Here is a 14,482-nt window from a genome sequence, read left to right as displayed (position 1 = left end):
TGGAAGCTTCCTTCCCTTCCTCTGCCCCTGACCACATCTTCCTTTTATATAAGGCAGAGATTGTTTTCTTTCCATTTTGACATGTCTTAATACTTTTCAGTTTATGGTGAATCAGTCAAAACCGTGCCCCCCCCACACACACACACACGCATAGGTGTGGGTCTGTGAGGAATCTGTTTTATTTCAAGCTTCAGAAACCACCCTGAGAGTGGCAGCCTTGAGAAATCTTGGTTTTTAGCTTGTGCTATTTCCATTTAAGAAAGGATCTTCCCCTCCCTTTCCCCCCTACTCTTGTGTGTTGTGTGTGTGTTTAACTGTCTGAAATTTGAAATTACTTCATTGCAGAACTATTTCCCTGAAGGTGTTTTAATCCTTAAATTCTGCAGGAATGAAGGAGTTTGTGTGGGTGTATGTGTGTGATATTTAATTATTTTCTAAAATAATGACAAAGGAGAAATTATTTTTAATTTCAAAAGTGTCTTTATTTATTTTGAATCTTTTTGTTTGATAGGTGGCCCAGGCAAATAGTGTCGTCCATTGGCCTGTGTCGTTATGGTGGGAGGATTGACTGCTGCTGGGGCTGGGCCCGCCAGTCCTGGGGACACTGTCAGCGTGAGTATCATCACCTGGGGACTTCAGCTCCCTACGAGGGGGGCTCCACCCTCATTCCAGGCTTCACTCTGCACACCAGAGGCTCACGGCAAGCAGGGCTTGGTGGTATGGTTCTGACATGGGAGTTTCAGTTCCTGTCCCAGGCTCTGCCTCTTTCCAGCCTGAGCCATCTGTAAGGAGCCAGTTGTGTGGCTCACAGGGTGCTCATTTCAGCATCTGTCCCCCGTCTCTCCTGCTTCAGTTTTCTGACCAGGCTCACTCTCTTCTTTGCTGCAGGCTCTGAGATGGGGGTAAGATAATGAGTCTAGACTGTATTTACACTAAATAAACTTAAGGTATAAAATCCTTACCTTAGCTGTTGTGTAAAGAGGCCTCTTTTTTTGAAGTGAGGTTGTATTGGCTGTTGACTGTGTTCTAAATGGACCACCCAGTATAATCAAATAATACCTCTGAAAAAGGCATCATTTTTAAGTTCTTTAAGTAATCATGTAATAAGTGTCAAGTCAAAACATTAATTTTTACCTTTTCCTTGATCACAAACGAGTATTTTTAAATATATTTTATTGATTTCAGAGAGGAAGGGAAAAGGAGAGATAGATAGGAATATCATTGATCAGTTGCCTCCTGCACACCCCTTACGGGGGATGGAGCCCACAACCCAGGCAGGTGCTCTCGATTGAATCAAACTCAGGACCCTTCAGTCCACAGGCTGACACTCTGTCCACTGAGTCAAACCGGCTAGGGCACAAATGGATATTTTTATGGTAAAAATCAAAGCTATATCACAAAAGTTGGAAAAATTTGTTCCTAGTGTTTTATCTGGATTTCAAAATTATATCTCACTCCCCTGCAAAAAAAACCCCACACAAACAAACAAAAAACAAACAAACACCCTCCCCCCACCCACAAAACACCCACAAATAAGTAAATTTCAGGAGCATCTTTAGAGTACTAGGTGGGCAGGTCTGTTGAGATGATGGGGACAAAAGTGGGTTCTATATATTCCAGTGTTTTACTGCTAATAAGAAAGGGCCTTAAAGGAATAGACAAGGGTAGTTATGAAAGCTGGAGCTGGAAGGGGAGGAGCTTGCCTTAGAAACGTGTTGGTAATGTGAAGAGTAAATTTAAGTTCACTTTAAGCAAATTAAATTTACTCTAAGTAAATTAAAGTTAGGTATGCCCTTGGCGGTTTCAGTCTTTGAGAATTGCATGTGATGTCTATCCTGAACTCTGTGAAGAGGGAGAGGGACAGTCACAGGATGACTCTCTAATTGCATGCACAGGCTGACATCTCTGTTTAGGGGTGGAAAGGTAAACGGGACTAATGTTTGTCTACCTGCTATCTGCAAGCCACTGGGCCAGACTTTTTGCACAGCTGGGCCATTACATTCTATTATAAAGGGAGATGCTGGTAACTCCAGTTTCCAGTAAACAAAAGAACTAGGCAAAGCTGTTGTGCATCCTCCCCTTGCCACCCCCCCCCCCCCCCGCCCCGCCCGCTTATTTTACTCAACATTGTTTTTTGAGGGAAGATGGTCTTAAAGAAGAATGGTAGCTGGTGGAATAGAGTCTTCTGCCAGTTTCACCTCCTTTAGAAGTATTTGCACAGCTGGAGGCCACAGGTGTGGAATTTGAAGAGCCATCAGGCTTTGAAAATCAAAGAGGGAAGAGTGTACCTTTTTCTTGGCCCAACACAGGCACCTTTCCCAGATGAAAAATGAGTAGTTTCTTTGCAGGAATGGAGATAGTTTCCTCCTCCTTTGCTGCCTTAATTTGCAGGACGCTCCCAAAGGAAATGCTGAAGTGGTTTGGGGAGTGCACAGCCCCCCAGCCCCACCTAGGACCAGGCTGCGCTGGCGGGAGGCCCTGAGCACAGTGGAGTGACCTCCCCCGAAGGCAGAGTGCCAAGCAGTGGGCAGAGGCGGAGGAGGGCAGAGCACTCTGCCAGATGTGATAAAAGAATTCCGAGGAGAAAACTCTTCTGTCTCTTAGAGGTATTCCCCAGAAAGAACCCGGAGGAGCCCTGCTATGTCTCTTGGCCATGTAGTTAAGTTTCCCCTACCCTGCGCCAGCTTGGTGATTCTGAAGTTGAATGAGCGCAAAGGCCTTTCAAAATTTCAGCGGCATTACAAAATTTAAACCTGCTAAGAGTCGCTTTTTGCGTAGTAGCTATCCCAGCAAATCCAGGGTGCTATTTTATTATTTTCTATGCCTTCATTTTGTTTCCAAAAGATTGAAAGTGGTCAAATGTAATATTTGATAGTATTTATCTTTTCCTTCTTGCTATTCCTCAAGAATCTGAGAAAGCTGCAACATGGCATGAGTTTAAATATTGAAATGATAATGTTATAAAATCTGTAAGGTGATGGGGCACAAACCACAGTTCCTCTTAATTTAGATTTGGTGAAAGTTCAAGAGGCAGAATCATGAAGGGGAACATGGACTCTGGAGCATGACCGCCTGGGTTCCAATTACTTCTGCCTCTAATGAGCTGTGTGACCTTGAGCAAGTCATTCAGTCTCTCTGTGCTTTATTCTCCCCGTCTCCAAAATGGATCGGAAATAGGTACACCTCTTAGATATAACCAGAACAAAGAGGCGTAAAAATGTTATTATTTGTAAAGCACGTACAACTGCTGCTAGCACAGAATAAATACTATGGATGTGTTTGGTGAATTTAAAGAAATGTAAAGGAATATTGCCATTGAAACAGTGTTGTGGGATGGGACGTTCCCATGCTAGCTGATTCTTTGTTCTTGAGGTGTGATGTATGTATGTTGCATTTTTACTGCCAAAATAAAAAATGGTTCCAAGGTTCTCTGTTGCAATAAAATAAAAAGCCTTTAAATTACAAAGGGCCAGATGGATCTTTACCATTAATATTGGAGATGGCAAAGTGGTAAAAATGAGTTCAAAGATGGATGTTCCCTTGAGTGTGTGTTTTATTTTTCCAGAATCTCAGATGGTCCAAATGACTCTTGTCAGTTCAGAGAACCGGCTGTCTTTGTTTTGCTATAAACAGGTAGAGGAATGCAGAGGTGAGAGGTCAGCTCAAAGTGGGAAGAACTGCCCCCAAAGAGGCTTGTTAGGGACACATGGAAAACTCTGATTAGTTTTTACAGCAAGTTTCTGTGAAATTTAAACCTTTGTCACTATATTTATTCAAGGACAATGCCTTGCTATTCTTCAATAGTTACATCTGGTAATGGGTTACCTATAAAAAGTCCAAAAAGCTTCTGGGAAATTAACATGAAACATGTTTTTGTCTTTCTGACCCTTAGATAATCTCAGTGTTCTTTCTCATACGAGCCCTTCCTTTTCAGAGGTGCCCTGGTTCTCGTTTTTTTGTGTTTTTTTTTTTCTGAATAATTCACTTTGGATTTTCCTTCAGATCAGCACAGCAAAACAAAAGGAAGCTATTCCCACCTATACCCAGAACCTCCCAGTTTATCCTGGAGAAGCTGTGTCTGTAAGCCGGGGAGGCCGGTCCCTCATACTGAATATTTATCAGATCTCAGGCCCTAGTGCAAGGGACCCCGTGGTCCTTGTTTACTTCACTTGGTTGAGCAACGTGAGATGTTTTAACTCCGTATTCATGGGGTCAGATATGTGTATTTCCACAAAACCTGCTGCTTTCATTTCCACTGACTTCCCCTTTTCACGGACTTGTATGGAGAGGCCAGGGGCACTGCAGGCACTAGCCTTGCTCAGCCTCCGGTCTTGGTCACTGTGTCTAGCCACAAAGCCACATTTAGCCGGATTCCCATCCTTCCCTCAGGGACTGAGGAAGGAAGGATCAGAGATGCTTCCCAGACAGTCATAGGAGCTGTCCTCCTGCTTCCTGCCCGTGCCACCAGCACTCCCTCCCAGCATTCCCGCCAGCCGGGAAAGCACGACCTATTCCAGAAATAGGCAGGTTCTGTTTTCATAGTTCTTTTAGAGGCCATACGCTTGCCTTCTTTCTGTGCTTTGCTTCTTTGTTTTGTATTCTTGACTCATAAGCAGATCTCTATGTAGTGAGAATTCAAAATTTGTTTTTTTCTTTTTGCCTTGGGCTTTACTGACTATTGATGTGGCTGTTTGTTGTAAAGGGAAATTTTCTTAATAGGTTCATAACACTAACACACTGATGGTTACATATTTACAGCACACAGCCCCTAATCACTCCCAAAACATTTGTTTCTCGCTCTATAATCATTCTGTTCCTTAACTTTTCTATCATACTAATGACACAATTCATTTGAATTATTTTAACAATTTCTTTACTCCTATCAAGTGGAGATCTCTGTAATGAAGATTTCTCAGGGTTTGTATGTTTTATTTTACTTTTTTAAAAAGTCTTTATTGTTGAAAGTATTACGTATGCACCCTTGCCTCCCCTCCATTGACCTTTTCTAACTATATTTTATTTTACAAAGCTGTGTGTGCCTTGGAAGCAATTCTTAAGTAAAAGCTCTAGACGAATGGGGACAACTGAGTCCAGTCCTGGCTTTTATACCTGACTAGAGGCCCGATGCACGAAATTTGGGCAAGGCCCTCAGCCCTCGCAGCCCCCGCTTTGTCTGGAAGGTCGTCCGGAAGGTCCTTCAGCTGCCCAGTCTAATTAGCATATTATGCTTTTATTATTATAGATTAGCTGTTTACATTTCTCAGCTGCAGTTTTATTATTTTTCAAGCAGATTTCTTTTCTACATTTTCCATAATGTAGAAAAGAGTACATAGGCTCTATTTCTAATCTAGATGGTTGTCTATTTACTTGTAGATGTGGCTGTATATGTGGCTTTGACAATAGTGGTTCTGTTGAAAGTGCTTTACAGAGGAGTGAAGAAAAACTCAAAATACAACTAGTTCCATGCCTCAATAAAGCTATTCAGTTTCTGAGTTCTTTGGCTGTCAGTGAGCAATTGTGGTTTCTGAAGGAAGTTATGTGAATTGGGGTGGTTTTTCATTATTATTACTTAACTAGATGCCCGGTGCACAAAAATTTGTGCACTGGGGGTGGTGGGGGGAGTCCCTCAGCCTGGCCTGTGCCCTCTTGCAGTCTGGGACCCCTTGGGAGAGAACGCCCTGCTGGCTTAGGCCTGCTCCTGGGTGGCAGAGGGCAGGCCCAATCCCTAGGTGCAGCCCCTGGTTGGGCTCAGAGCAGGGCCAACTGGGGAGTTGGGGCGCCGCCCCCTGTCATGCTCAGAGCAGGGAAGATTGGGAGGTTGCAATGCCACCCTCAGTCACGCTCAGGGTAAGGCCGATTGGGGGATTGGGGCACTGCCCCCTGTCACACTCAAGGCAGGATCGATGGGGAGGTTGCGGTGCCACCGACTGTCATGCACAGAGCAGGGCCAATCAGGGGGTTGGGGCTCCTTACCCTGTCACGCACAGAGCAGGGTCCATCAGGGGGTTGGGGAGCTCCCCCCTGTCACGCACAGAGCAAGGCCCATCAGGGGGGTTGGGGAGCTCCCCCTGTCACGCACAGAGCAGGGTCGATCAGGGGGTTGGGGAGCTCCCCCTGTCATGCACAGAGCAGGGCCCATCAGGGGGTTGAGGAGTTCCCCCCTGTCACTCACAGAGTAGGGCTGATAGGGGAGTTGGGGCACCGCCCCCTGTCACACACAGAGCAGGGTGGATCAGGGGGTTGGGGCGCTGCCCTCTATCACCCACAGAACAGGGCTGATCAGGGGATTAGGGTGCCTCCACTGTCACACTCAGGGCAGGGCCGATGGGGAGGTTATGGCTCTACCCCGTCACACACAGAGCAGGGCCTGTGGGGGGCGGGGGTTGGGGCGCCGCCCTCTATCACCCACAGAGCAGGGCCGATCAGGGCGTTGGGGCACAGCACCCTGTCACACACAGAGCCACAGGGCTATCAGGGGGTTGGGGAGCTCCCCTCTATCAGGCACAGAGCAGGGCTGATCAGGGGGTTGGGGCGCCTTCCCCTGTCATGAACAGAGTAGGGTGGATAGGGAGGTTGTGGCCCTGCCCCCTGTCACACACAGAGCCGCAGGGTGATCAGGGGGTTTGGGCGCTGCCCCCTGTCACGCTGATCCCGGTGCTGGGAGGCATATTACCCTTTTACTATATAGGATAGAGGCCTGGTGTATGTGTGAGGGCCAGCTGGTTTGCCCTGAAGGGTGTCCTGGATCAGGGTGGGGGTCCCCACTGGGGTGCCTGGCCAGCCTGGGTGAGGGGATGATGGCTGTTTGCAGCTGGTCACACACCCTTCAGGGTGGGGGTCCCCACTGGGGTCCCTGGCCAGTCTGGGTGAGGGGCTGAGGGCTGTTTTCAGGCTGGCGGGTGACGGAAGCTCCCAACCACTCCTTTTTTTCTTTTTTTTTATTTTTATTTTGGGCCAGCTTTAGCTCTGAGGCTCCGGCTCTTAGGCCTCCACTCCTGAAAGCAGGTATCTGGTTTGTTTTGGTTCTATAATTGAAACAATGTATAACTCCAGCTCTGAGATCCTGGCTTGCTGAAAGCAGGTTTCTGGGGTTTTGTTTAGCTTCTATATTTGTTACAATGTTTGACACTGCAGGCTCAGAGGCCTGCAAGGCAGGCGGGGAATGTTGGTTTCCTCTGTCACTGAAGCAAGCAAGCCTCATGTTAGCTTCCAGCTGCCTGGCTGCCGGCCACCATCTTGGCTGGCAGTTAATTTGCATATCGCCCTGATTAGCCAATGGGAAGGGTAGCGGTCGTACGCTAATTACCATGTTTCTCTTTTATTAGATAGGATACCAGACAAAATGCAGATGTTTTATGTTTCTCTGGAGATTTTGGAAAGATATAACACCTAGCCCTGCCGGTATGGCTCAGTGGTTGAGAGTCGTCCCATGCACCAAGAGGTTGCAGGTTGGATTCCTGGTCAAGGCACATGCCTGGGTTGTGGGCTCAATCCCTGGTGTGGGGTGGGCAGAAGGCAGCCGATTAATGTTTCTCTCATTGATGTTTCTTTCTAAAATCAATAAAAACATATATATATATTTCTTTTTTAAAGATATAACACCTACACCTAGAGTTTGACTCTGCTTTAGTTGCTTTAAACCTCATTTCTCCTTCCTCTCACTGAAGTTAATAAGGCTACAACTGTACAACTTTTGGATTCTTATCAATATTAGATAAACTTATAGGTTAGTAACTTATAGGTTAGTTCAAAATAAGGACTGGGAGACAGTAACTCATTCTGAAGCTATTTTGGGATTGTCATATAATTTCAGTTGGATGACCCATGTTACTGGCTAATGATTGTGGATTACTGGAAAGAATGATGAGCAAATTGTTGAATTCTTTCTGTATTTCAAATGAAAAAGTTATTAGTTTAAAGCAGAGAATTTTGATTAATAAAATGAAATGTTTAAATTTCATGTTTAATTCCTTACTTGTATCTGGGCTTAGTAACTTGGCCTTGTCTGTGGAACATAATTTATTTTTGCTTCCTACACTGGTGATTGATTTCCTACCCCAGTCACAAAATTATGTAGATTATGCCTTTGATTATTTACATTTTAAACATTTCTTTAACATAATCAAGAGTAAATAAGAAATGTTGGAATCTGCTTTGAAGGCCATACAAAGTGTTCCCCATCAAAGAAGTTATTTCTAGTGAATTGCTTTCCGTTTGTAGTTGACAACTGAACTATGGCAACCTCCACTGAAGATGAATTAGCATTTTATAGATGAAACTTTTTAAAAATATTTGTATTGATTTCAGAGAGGAGGGGAGAATGAGCGAGAGATAGAAACATCAATGATGGGAAAGGGTCATTGATCGTCTGCCTCCTGCAATAGATGAAACTTTTTTATACCCGTACAATTATATGGACTCCAGGAGTAACTGGGAGTCTCAAGGTGGGTTGTGCTGCCCAGAGCAATGTTGAAGACAGTGAGAGGCCACCTTAATGCAGCCAGGCAGGCTTTTCTGCCTTAATGTTAATCAGCTTCCTCCTCTAGTTTTGGGGTAAAATGCAGAACTTGCCTTCTCCCTTTTTAGGTAGGAATAAAAACAAGGCAGTGGACAATCATATTACTACTAGAGGCCCTGTGCATGAAATGCGAAATTTGTGCACTCAGGGGTTGGGGAGGAGGTGTCCCTCAGCTTGGATTTCGAGAGGCTGCCGGCCAGGCTGAGGGACTCCACCTGTGCACGACTGGGGCCAGGGAGGGACGCAGGAGGGCTCTAGGGCATTTCCAGCCTGTCTAGCTCAGTCTTGATTGGCCAGATCCCAGCAGCAAACTAACCTACTGGTCAGAGTGTCTGCCCCCTAGTGGTCAGTACACATCATAGCGACTGGTCGACCCGTTGACTGTCTGCCCCCTGGTGGTCAGTGCACATCATAGTGAGCAGTTGAGCAGCCTTAGCATATCATTAGCATATTAAGCTTTGATTGGTTGAAGGGACAACTGGACACTTCGCATATTAGGCTATTTTTTTTTTTAATATATTTTTTATTGATTAAGATATTACATATGTGTCCTTGTCCCCACGTTACCCTCTACCCCCCACCCCCCCCCCACCCCCGCTCATGCCCTCACCCCCCCGTTGTCCATGTCCATTGGTTAGGCCTATATGCTTGCATATAAGTCCTTTGGTTGATCTTTCCCCCTTACCCCCACCCTCCCCTACCTTCCCTCCAAGTCCCGACAGTCCAATCAATGCCTCTCCGTCTCTGGATCAGTCCTTGTTCATCAGCTTATGTTGTTCATTATATTCCACAAATGAAGTGAGATCCTGTGGTATTTATCCGCTCTCAAGTTCCATCCATGCTGTGGCAAATGGTAAGAGTTCCTTTTTCTTCTTCCTCTTCTTAAAGAATACCTTTCAGCATTTCATATAATGCTGGTTTGGTGATGATGAACTCCTTTAGCTTTTTCTTATCCGTGAAGCTCTTTATCTGACCTTCTATTCTGAATGATAGCTTTGCTGGATAAAGTAATCTTGGTTGCAGGTTCTTGCTATTCATCACTTTGAATATTTCTTGCCAGTCTCTTCTGGCCTGCATGGTTTCTGTTGAGAAATCAGCTGACAGTCGTATGGGTACTCCCTTGTAGGTAACTGACTGTCTTTCTCTTGCTGCTTTTAAGATTCTCTCTTTATCTTTTGCTCTTGGCATTTTAATTATGATATGTCTTGGTGTGGTCCTCCTTGGATTCCTTTTGTTTGGGGTTCTCTGCGCTTCCTGGACTTGTAAGTCCATTTCTTTCACCAGGTAGGGGAAGTTTTCTGTCATTATTTCTTCAAAAAGGTTTTCAATATCTTGCCCTCTCTCTCCTTCTGGTACCCCTATAATTCTGATGTTGGTACGCTTGAAGTTGTCCCAGAGGTTCCTTACACTATCTTCATATTTTTGGAATCTCTTTTCTTTTTTCTTTTTCGGTTGGGTATTTTTTGTTTCTTTGTATTTCAAATCTTTGACTTGATTCTTGGGATCCTCTTGTCTGCTGCTGGATCTCTGTAAATTATTCTTTATTTCAGTCAGTGTATGCTTAATTTCTAGTTGGTCCTTTTTCATGTCCTCCATGGTCTCCCTATACTTATTGAGGGATTCATTAAATTTATCGGCGGTTTCCATAAAATTCTTGAAAAACCTTATAACCGTGGCCTTAAACTCTATATCCAATCGTTTGCTTTCCTCCATTTCTGCCATTTGTGACCTGTTTCTTTGTCTCCGCATTTTGGCAGCTTCCCTGTGTTGATAGAGTGGCCCTGTGCGCCAGGTGTCCTGTAGGGCCCAGTAGCTCAGCCTCCCCAGTTACCTGGGGTGGACACTCTTGGTGCCTTGGTTGTTGTAGAATCACTGGGAGGAATTGACCTCCAGGCCAATTGGCTGTGAGAATCAGCTGTGTCTAAAGTGGGAGAACTTCTGTGCTGAAGACACCCTTCTGGGGCAAGACTTGCTTCAGTGGGGCTTTGGTGCTCACTGAGTCTGCTCCCTGAGTGTGTCCCTTATGGATCTGAGGAGTTGCAGTCTGGTACCCTCTGACCACTGGGTACAGTGGCTCCTGGATCTAAGGAGGTGCTAATTCAGCCTCTGCCTGAGGCCACACAGCAGGAGCCACGAAGAGGCTCAGCTGTGAAGCAATGCAAGCCACTGCGGGGCCTTGGGCCTTCTCTTGGAAGTTCCGGGTCTGCCTGGCTGGGCTGCAGTTAGGTACATTCACATGCAAAAGCCTCTGCCGCAGCCTGGGTGGGGCGGGGTCTCAGGGAGTCAGAGGGCGGAGAAAGCGGCCATGGCCGATTCTCCGCCGGAGTCGCGCGTCTCAGTGTTCCGGTAACGGCTGCAAGCACCTCTGAGGGAAAGCCGCCCTCAAGTTCGCTCGCTGCCGGACAGACCAGCTTCTCCCCGTATGAGACCTGGGTCCCCAGAGACTTCCCGGAACCGGAGTTCAGAGCCCTCGGGAGTTTGTGATTCAAAAAGACAGCCGCGTCCTCAGGCGCCACCCCCTTTCCTCGCGCGCGGGGGCGCCGCCGTACCTCTGCACTTCACCTCCGCAGCGCCTCTGGCTCTCAGCGTGTTTTTCTTTCCTTCTAGTTGTGGAATTTACACTCAGCCAGCCTTCCTGTTTTTCTGGATGATGTTTGCTCAGTCCTTTGCGGTAATTTTCAATTGTTGTATGAGGCGATAATTTCCCGGTGTTTACCTATGCCGCCATCTTAGTTGCTCTCCTAGGCTTTTATTATATAGGATTTTCAGCACTAAACCTGAATCTCCAAATCCTTAAGAAGTGAAATTTCGGTGTGTGTTTTTTTTTCAGTTCAATTCAGTAATTCTTTTCCCCCTGTTTTATTGAAATATAATTGACATACAGCACTGTAGAAGTTTAAGGTGTACAACATAATGATTTGAATTATATATATATATATATATTGTGAAATGACTATAAATTAACAACCATCATCTCATATAGTAGATACAAAAGAAAAAATATATTTTTCTTGTGATAAGAACTTTAGGATATACTCTCTTAACAACTTTCACGTATAGCATACAGCAGTGTTAAATATAGTCATGTTGTAATTCCATCCCTAGTACTTATTTATCTTATAATTGTTTGTATCTTTTGACTGCCTTCTTCCAATTGCTCCTCCCTGCACCTTACCCCTCTGGTAACAATGTGAAATTTTTTATTAAGAATTTTCAAACACCATTTTCTTTGAGAAGGTTATTTAAAAGCACCATGTACTTTGGGCAACTTCAAGTGGTCTTGGAATGCAAATTCCAAACTAAAGCAGTGCTGAAGAAGTTTGACCTTTGCAAACAGGTAGTTTTTGAACATGTGTAGTCTTGAAAGTTAAGGTTCACAGAAATTACTTTGTTCCTTCATTCTTTGCCCCCATTAGAACTGACCTTTATATAATACTATTTAGACCTACTAATTTCCTAAGATTGCCTCATAAAGTTCAGCTGGGCATGTCATACCTTTATAGATTAGAAATTTTAGTACTTCCCAAGTTGGGAGGTCAGGCCAAGTGAAGAGAAGGGCTCTAGTTGCTACAAATTCAGCTGCTTGGATTTGTCCATGAACAGCCGTCATAGGCCCTAGCCAGTTGGCTCAGTGGGTAAAGCATGCGCCTGTGGACTGAAGGGTCCCAGGTTCGATTCTGGTCAAGGGCATGTACTTTGGTTGCAGGCTCCCAGCCCTGGTCAGGGCCATGTGGGAGTCAACTAATCGATGTGTCTCTCTCACATCAGTGTTTTCCTCTGTCCCTCTCTCTTCCACTCTTTCAAAAATCAATGGAAACATTCCACCCCAAAGCTAAGGAATATACATTCTTCTCAAGTGCACATGGGACATTTTCAAAGATAGACCACATATTAGGACACAGGCTAAGTCTCTACAAATTCAAGAAGATTGAAATCATCTTCTTAGATCTAAATGGCATAAAATTAGATAACAACTACAATAAAAACAATAAAAAATAATAAAACACATGGAGGCTAAATAGCATGCTATTAAATAAACAATGAATGGGTTACCAAAGAGATCAAAGAAGAAACAAAAAACATTCTGGAAACAAATGAACATGTAAACACTACAATCCAAAATCTATGGGACACAATGAAAGCAGTCCTGAGAGGGAAGTTCATAGCTCTACAGGCCTACCTCAAAAAACAAGAAAAAATGGTAATAAGTTACCTAACCCAACAACTGAAAGAACTAGAAAGAGAGCAACAAGAAAAGCCCAGAGTAATGGAAGGAAATAATAAAGATCAGAGTGGAAATAAATGACATAGAGACAAGACAAAACAAAACAAAAACAAAAAAACACGATACACAAGATCAATAGAACCAAGTGCTGGCTCTTTGAAAGGATAAATAAAAACTCAATGGAAAAAATATCCTCGAGTGAGGATTAAAAAACAAAACATAAACACCCACCATAGTACAATGCTGCTTGGAAGTGCACACACATATCCACACTGGGACTAAGGAGGCATTTCTGGCCCCAGCAACAATACTGGGTTTTTTACTTGAAAACTTTTTGATAAGGTTTGAGAAATATTGGTACTCTGTCTCCCTTCCCCCTCCCCTCCGCTTTTTCATTATAGCAGATGTAATGGACATCTGTAGAATTCATGTTATATGCATTTTCCCCAATTTTTGTTTTTCAATTACAGATTACATTCTTAATTACTTTGTATTAGTTTCAGGTGTGCAGTATGCTGGTTAAAAATTGTATACTTTACAATGTGACCCCTTTGATATTTCAACTACCCACCTGGCACCATACATAGTTATTAAAATATTGACTATGCTCCCTATGCTGTACTTTACATCCTGTGTCTGTTTTATAATTACCAATTTGTACTTTAAAAAAAAATTTTCAGTGTTTAAAGTATTATATATGTCTTCTTTTCCCCCCATTGACCTCTCCCTGGCCACTCTCACCCCTCAGCATATGCCCTCCCCCCCCTCCCCCCGCCCCCAGTGTCTGTGCCCATTGGTTATGCTTATATGCATGCATACAAGCCCTTTGGTTTATCTCTTACCCTCCCCTCTCCCCTGCCTTCCCTCTGAGGTTTGATAGTCTGTTTGATGCCTCTCTGTCTCTGGATCTATTTTTGTTCATCAGTTTATGTTGTTCATTATATTCCACAAATGAGTGAGATCATGTGATATTTATCTTTCTCTGACTGGCTTATTTCACTTAGCATAATGCTCTCCAGTTCCATTCATGCTGTTGAAAATGGTAAGAGTTCTTTCTTTTTTACAGCAGCATAGTATTCCATTGTGTAGATGTACCACTGTTTTTTAATCCACTCCATCTGCTGATGGGCACTTATGCTGTTTCCAAATCTTAGCTATTGTAAATTGTGCTGCTATGAACATAGGGGTGCATATTTCTTGGGATATATTCCTAGAAGTGGGATTACTGGGTCAAATGGGAGTTCCATTTCTTTCTCTTTTTTTTTTAGAACAAGAAAAATAGGTTTATTTGCATTATGCTTTTTTTCTTTATTGATTAAGGTATTATGTATGTGTCCTTATCCTCCCCCCCTTGTCCCCCCCACCCTCCCACTCATGCCCTCACCCCCCTGGTGTCTGTGTGCATTGGTTAGGCTTATATGCATGCATGCAAGTCCTTTGGTTGATCTCTCCACCTTACCCCCACCCTCCCCTACCTTCCCTCTGAAGTTTGATGGTCTGATCGATGCTTCTCTGTCTCTAGATCTGTTTTTGTTCATTGGTTTATATTGTTCATTATGTTCTACAAATGAGTGAGATCATGTGGTATTTTTCTTTTACTGACTGGCTTATTTCACTTAGCATAATGCTCTCCAGTTCCATCCATGCTGTTGCAAATGGTAAGAGTTCTTTCTTTTTTTACTGCAGCATAGTATTCCATTGTGTAGATGTACGACTGTTTTTTAATCCACTCATTTGCT

The 14,482-nt window shown here is 44.1% G+C and overlaps 1 protein-coding gene across 7 annotated transcripts in view; it reads left to right on the top strand.

Moving 5' to 3' along the window:
• The window catches only part of NPNT (nephronectin), a 91,644-nt gene that overhangs the window by 1,938 nt on the left and 75,224 nt on the right, over positions 1 to 14,482 (top strand). For all 7 annotated transcript variants that reach the window (XM_036344110.1, XM_036344102.1, XM_036344083.1 and 4 more), the window contains exon 2: positions 512 to 612. In XM_036344110.1, coding sequence (XP_036200003.1) covers positions 512 to 612 — 101 coding nt within the window. The remainder of the gene's footprint in view (positions 1 to 511; positions 613 to 14,482) is intronic.

Source organism: Myotis myotis, unplaced genomic scaffold (genome assembly GCF_014108235.1).
Source record: "Myotis myotis isolate mMyoMyo1 unplaced genomic scaffold, mMyoMyo1.p scaffold_m19_p_1, whole genome shotgun sequence".
NCBI classification, from domain to species: domain Eukaryota; kingdom Metazoa; phylum Chordata; class Mammalia; order Chiroptera; family Vespertilionidae; genus Myotis; species Myotis myotis.
Note: the sequence above shows the minus strand (reverse complement) of the source record. Positions and strands in the feature narration are given on the sequence as shown.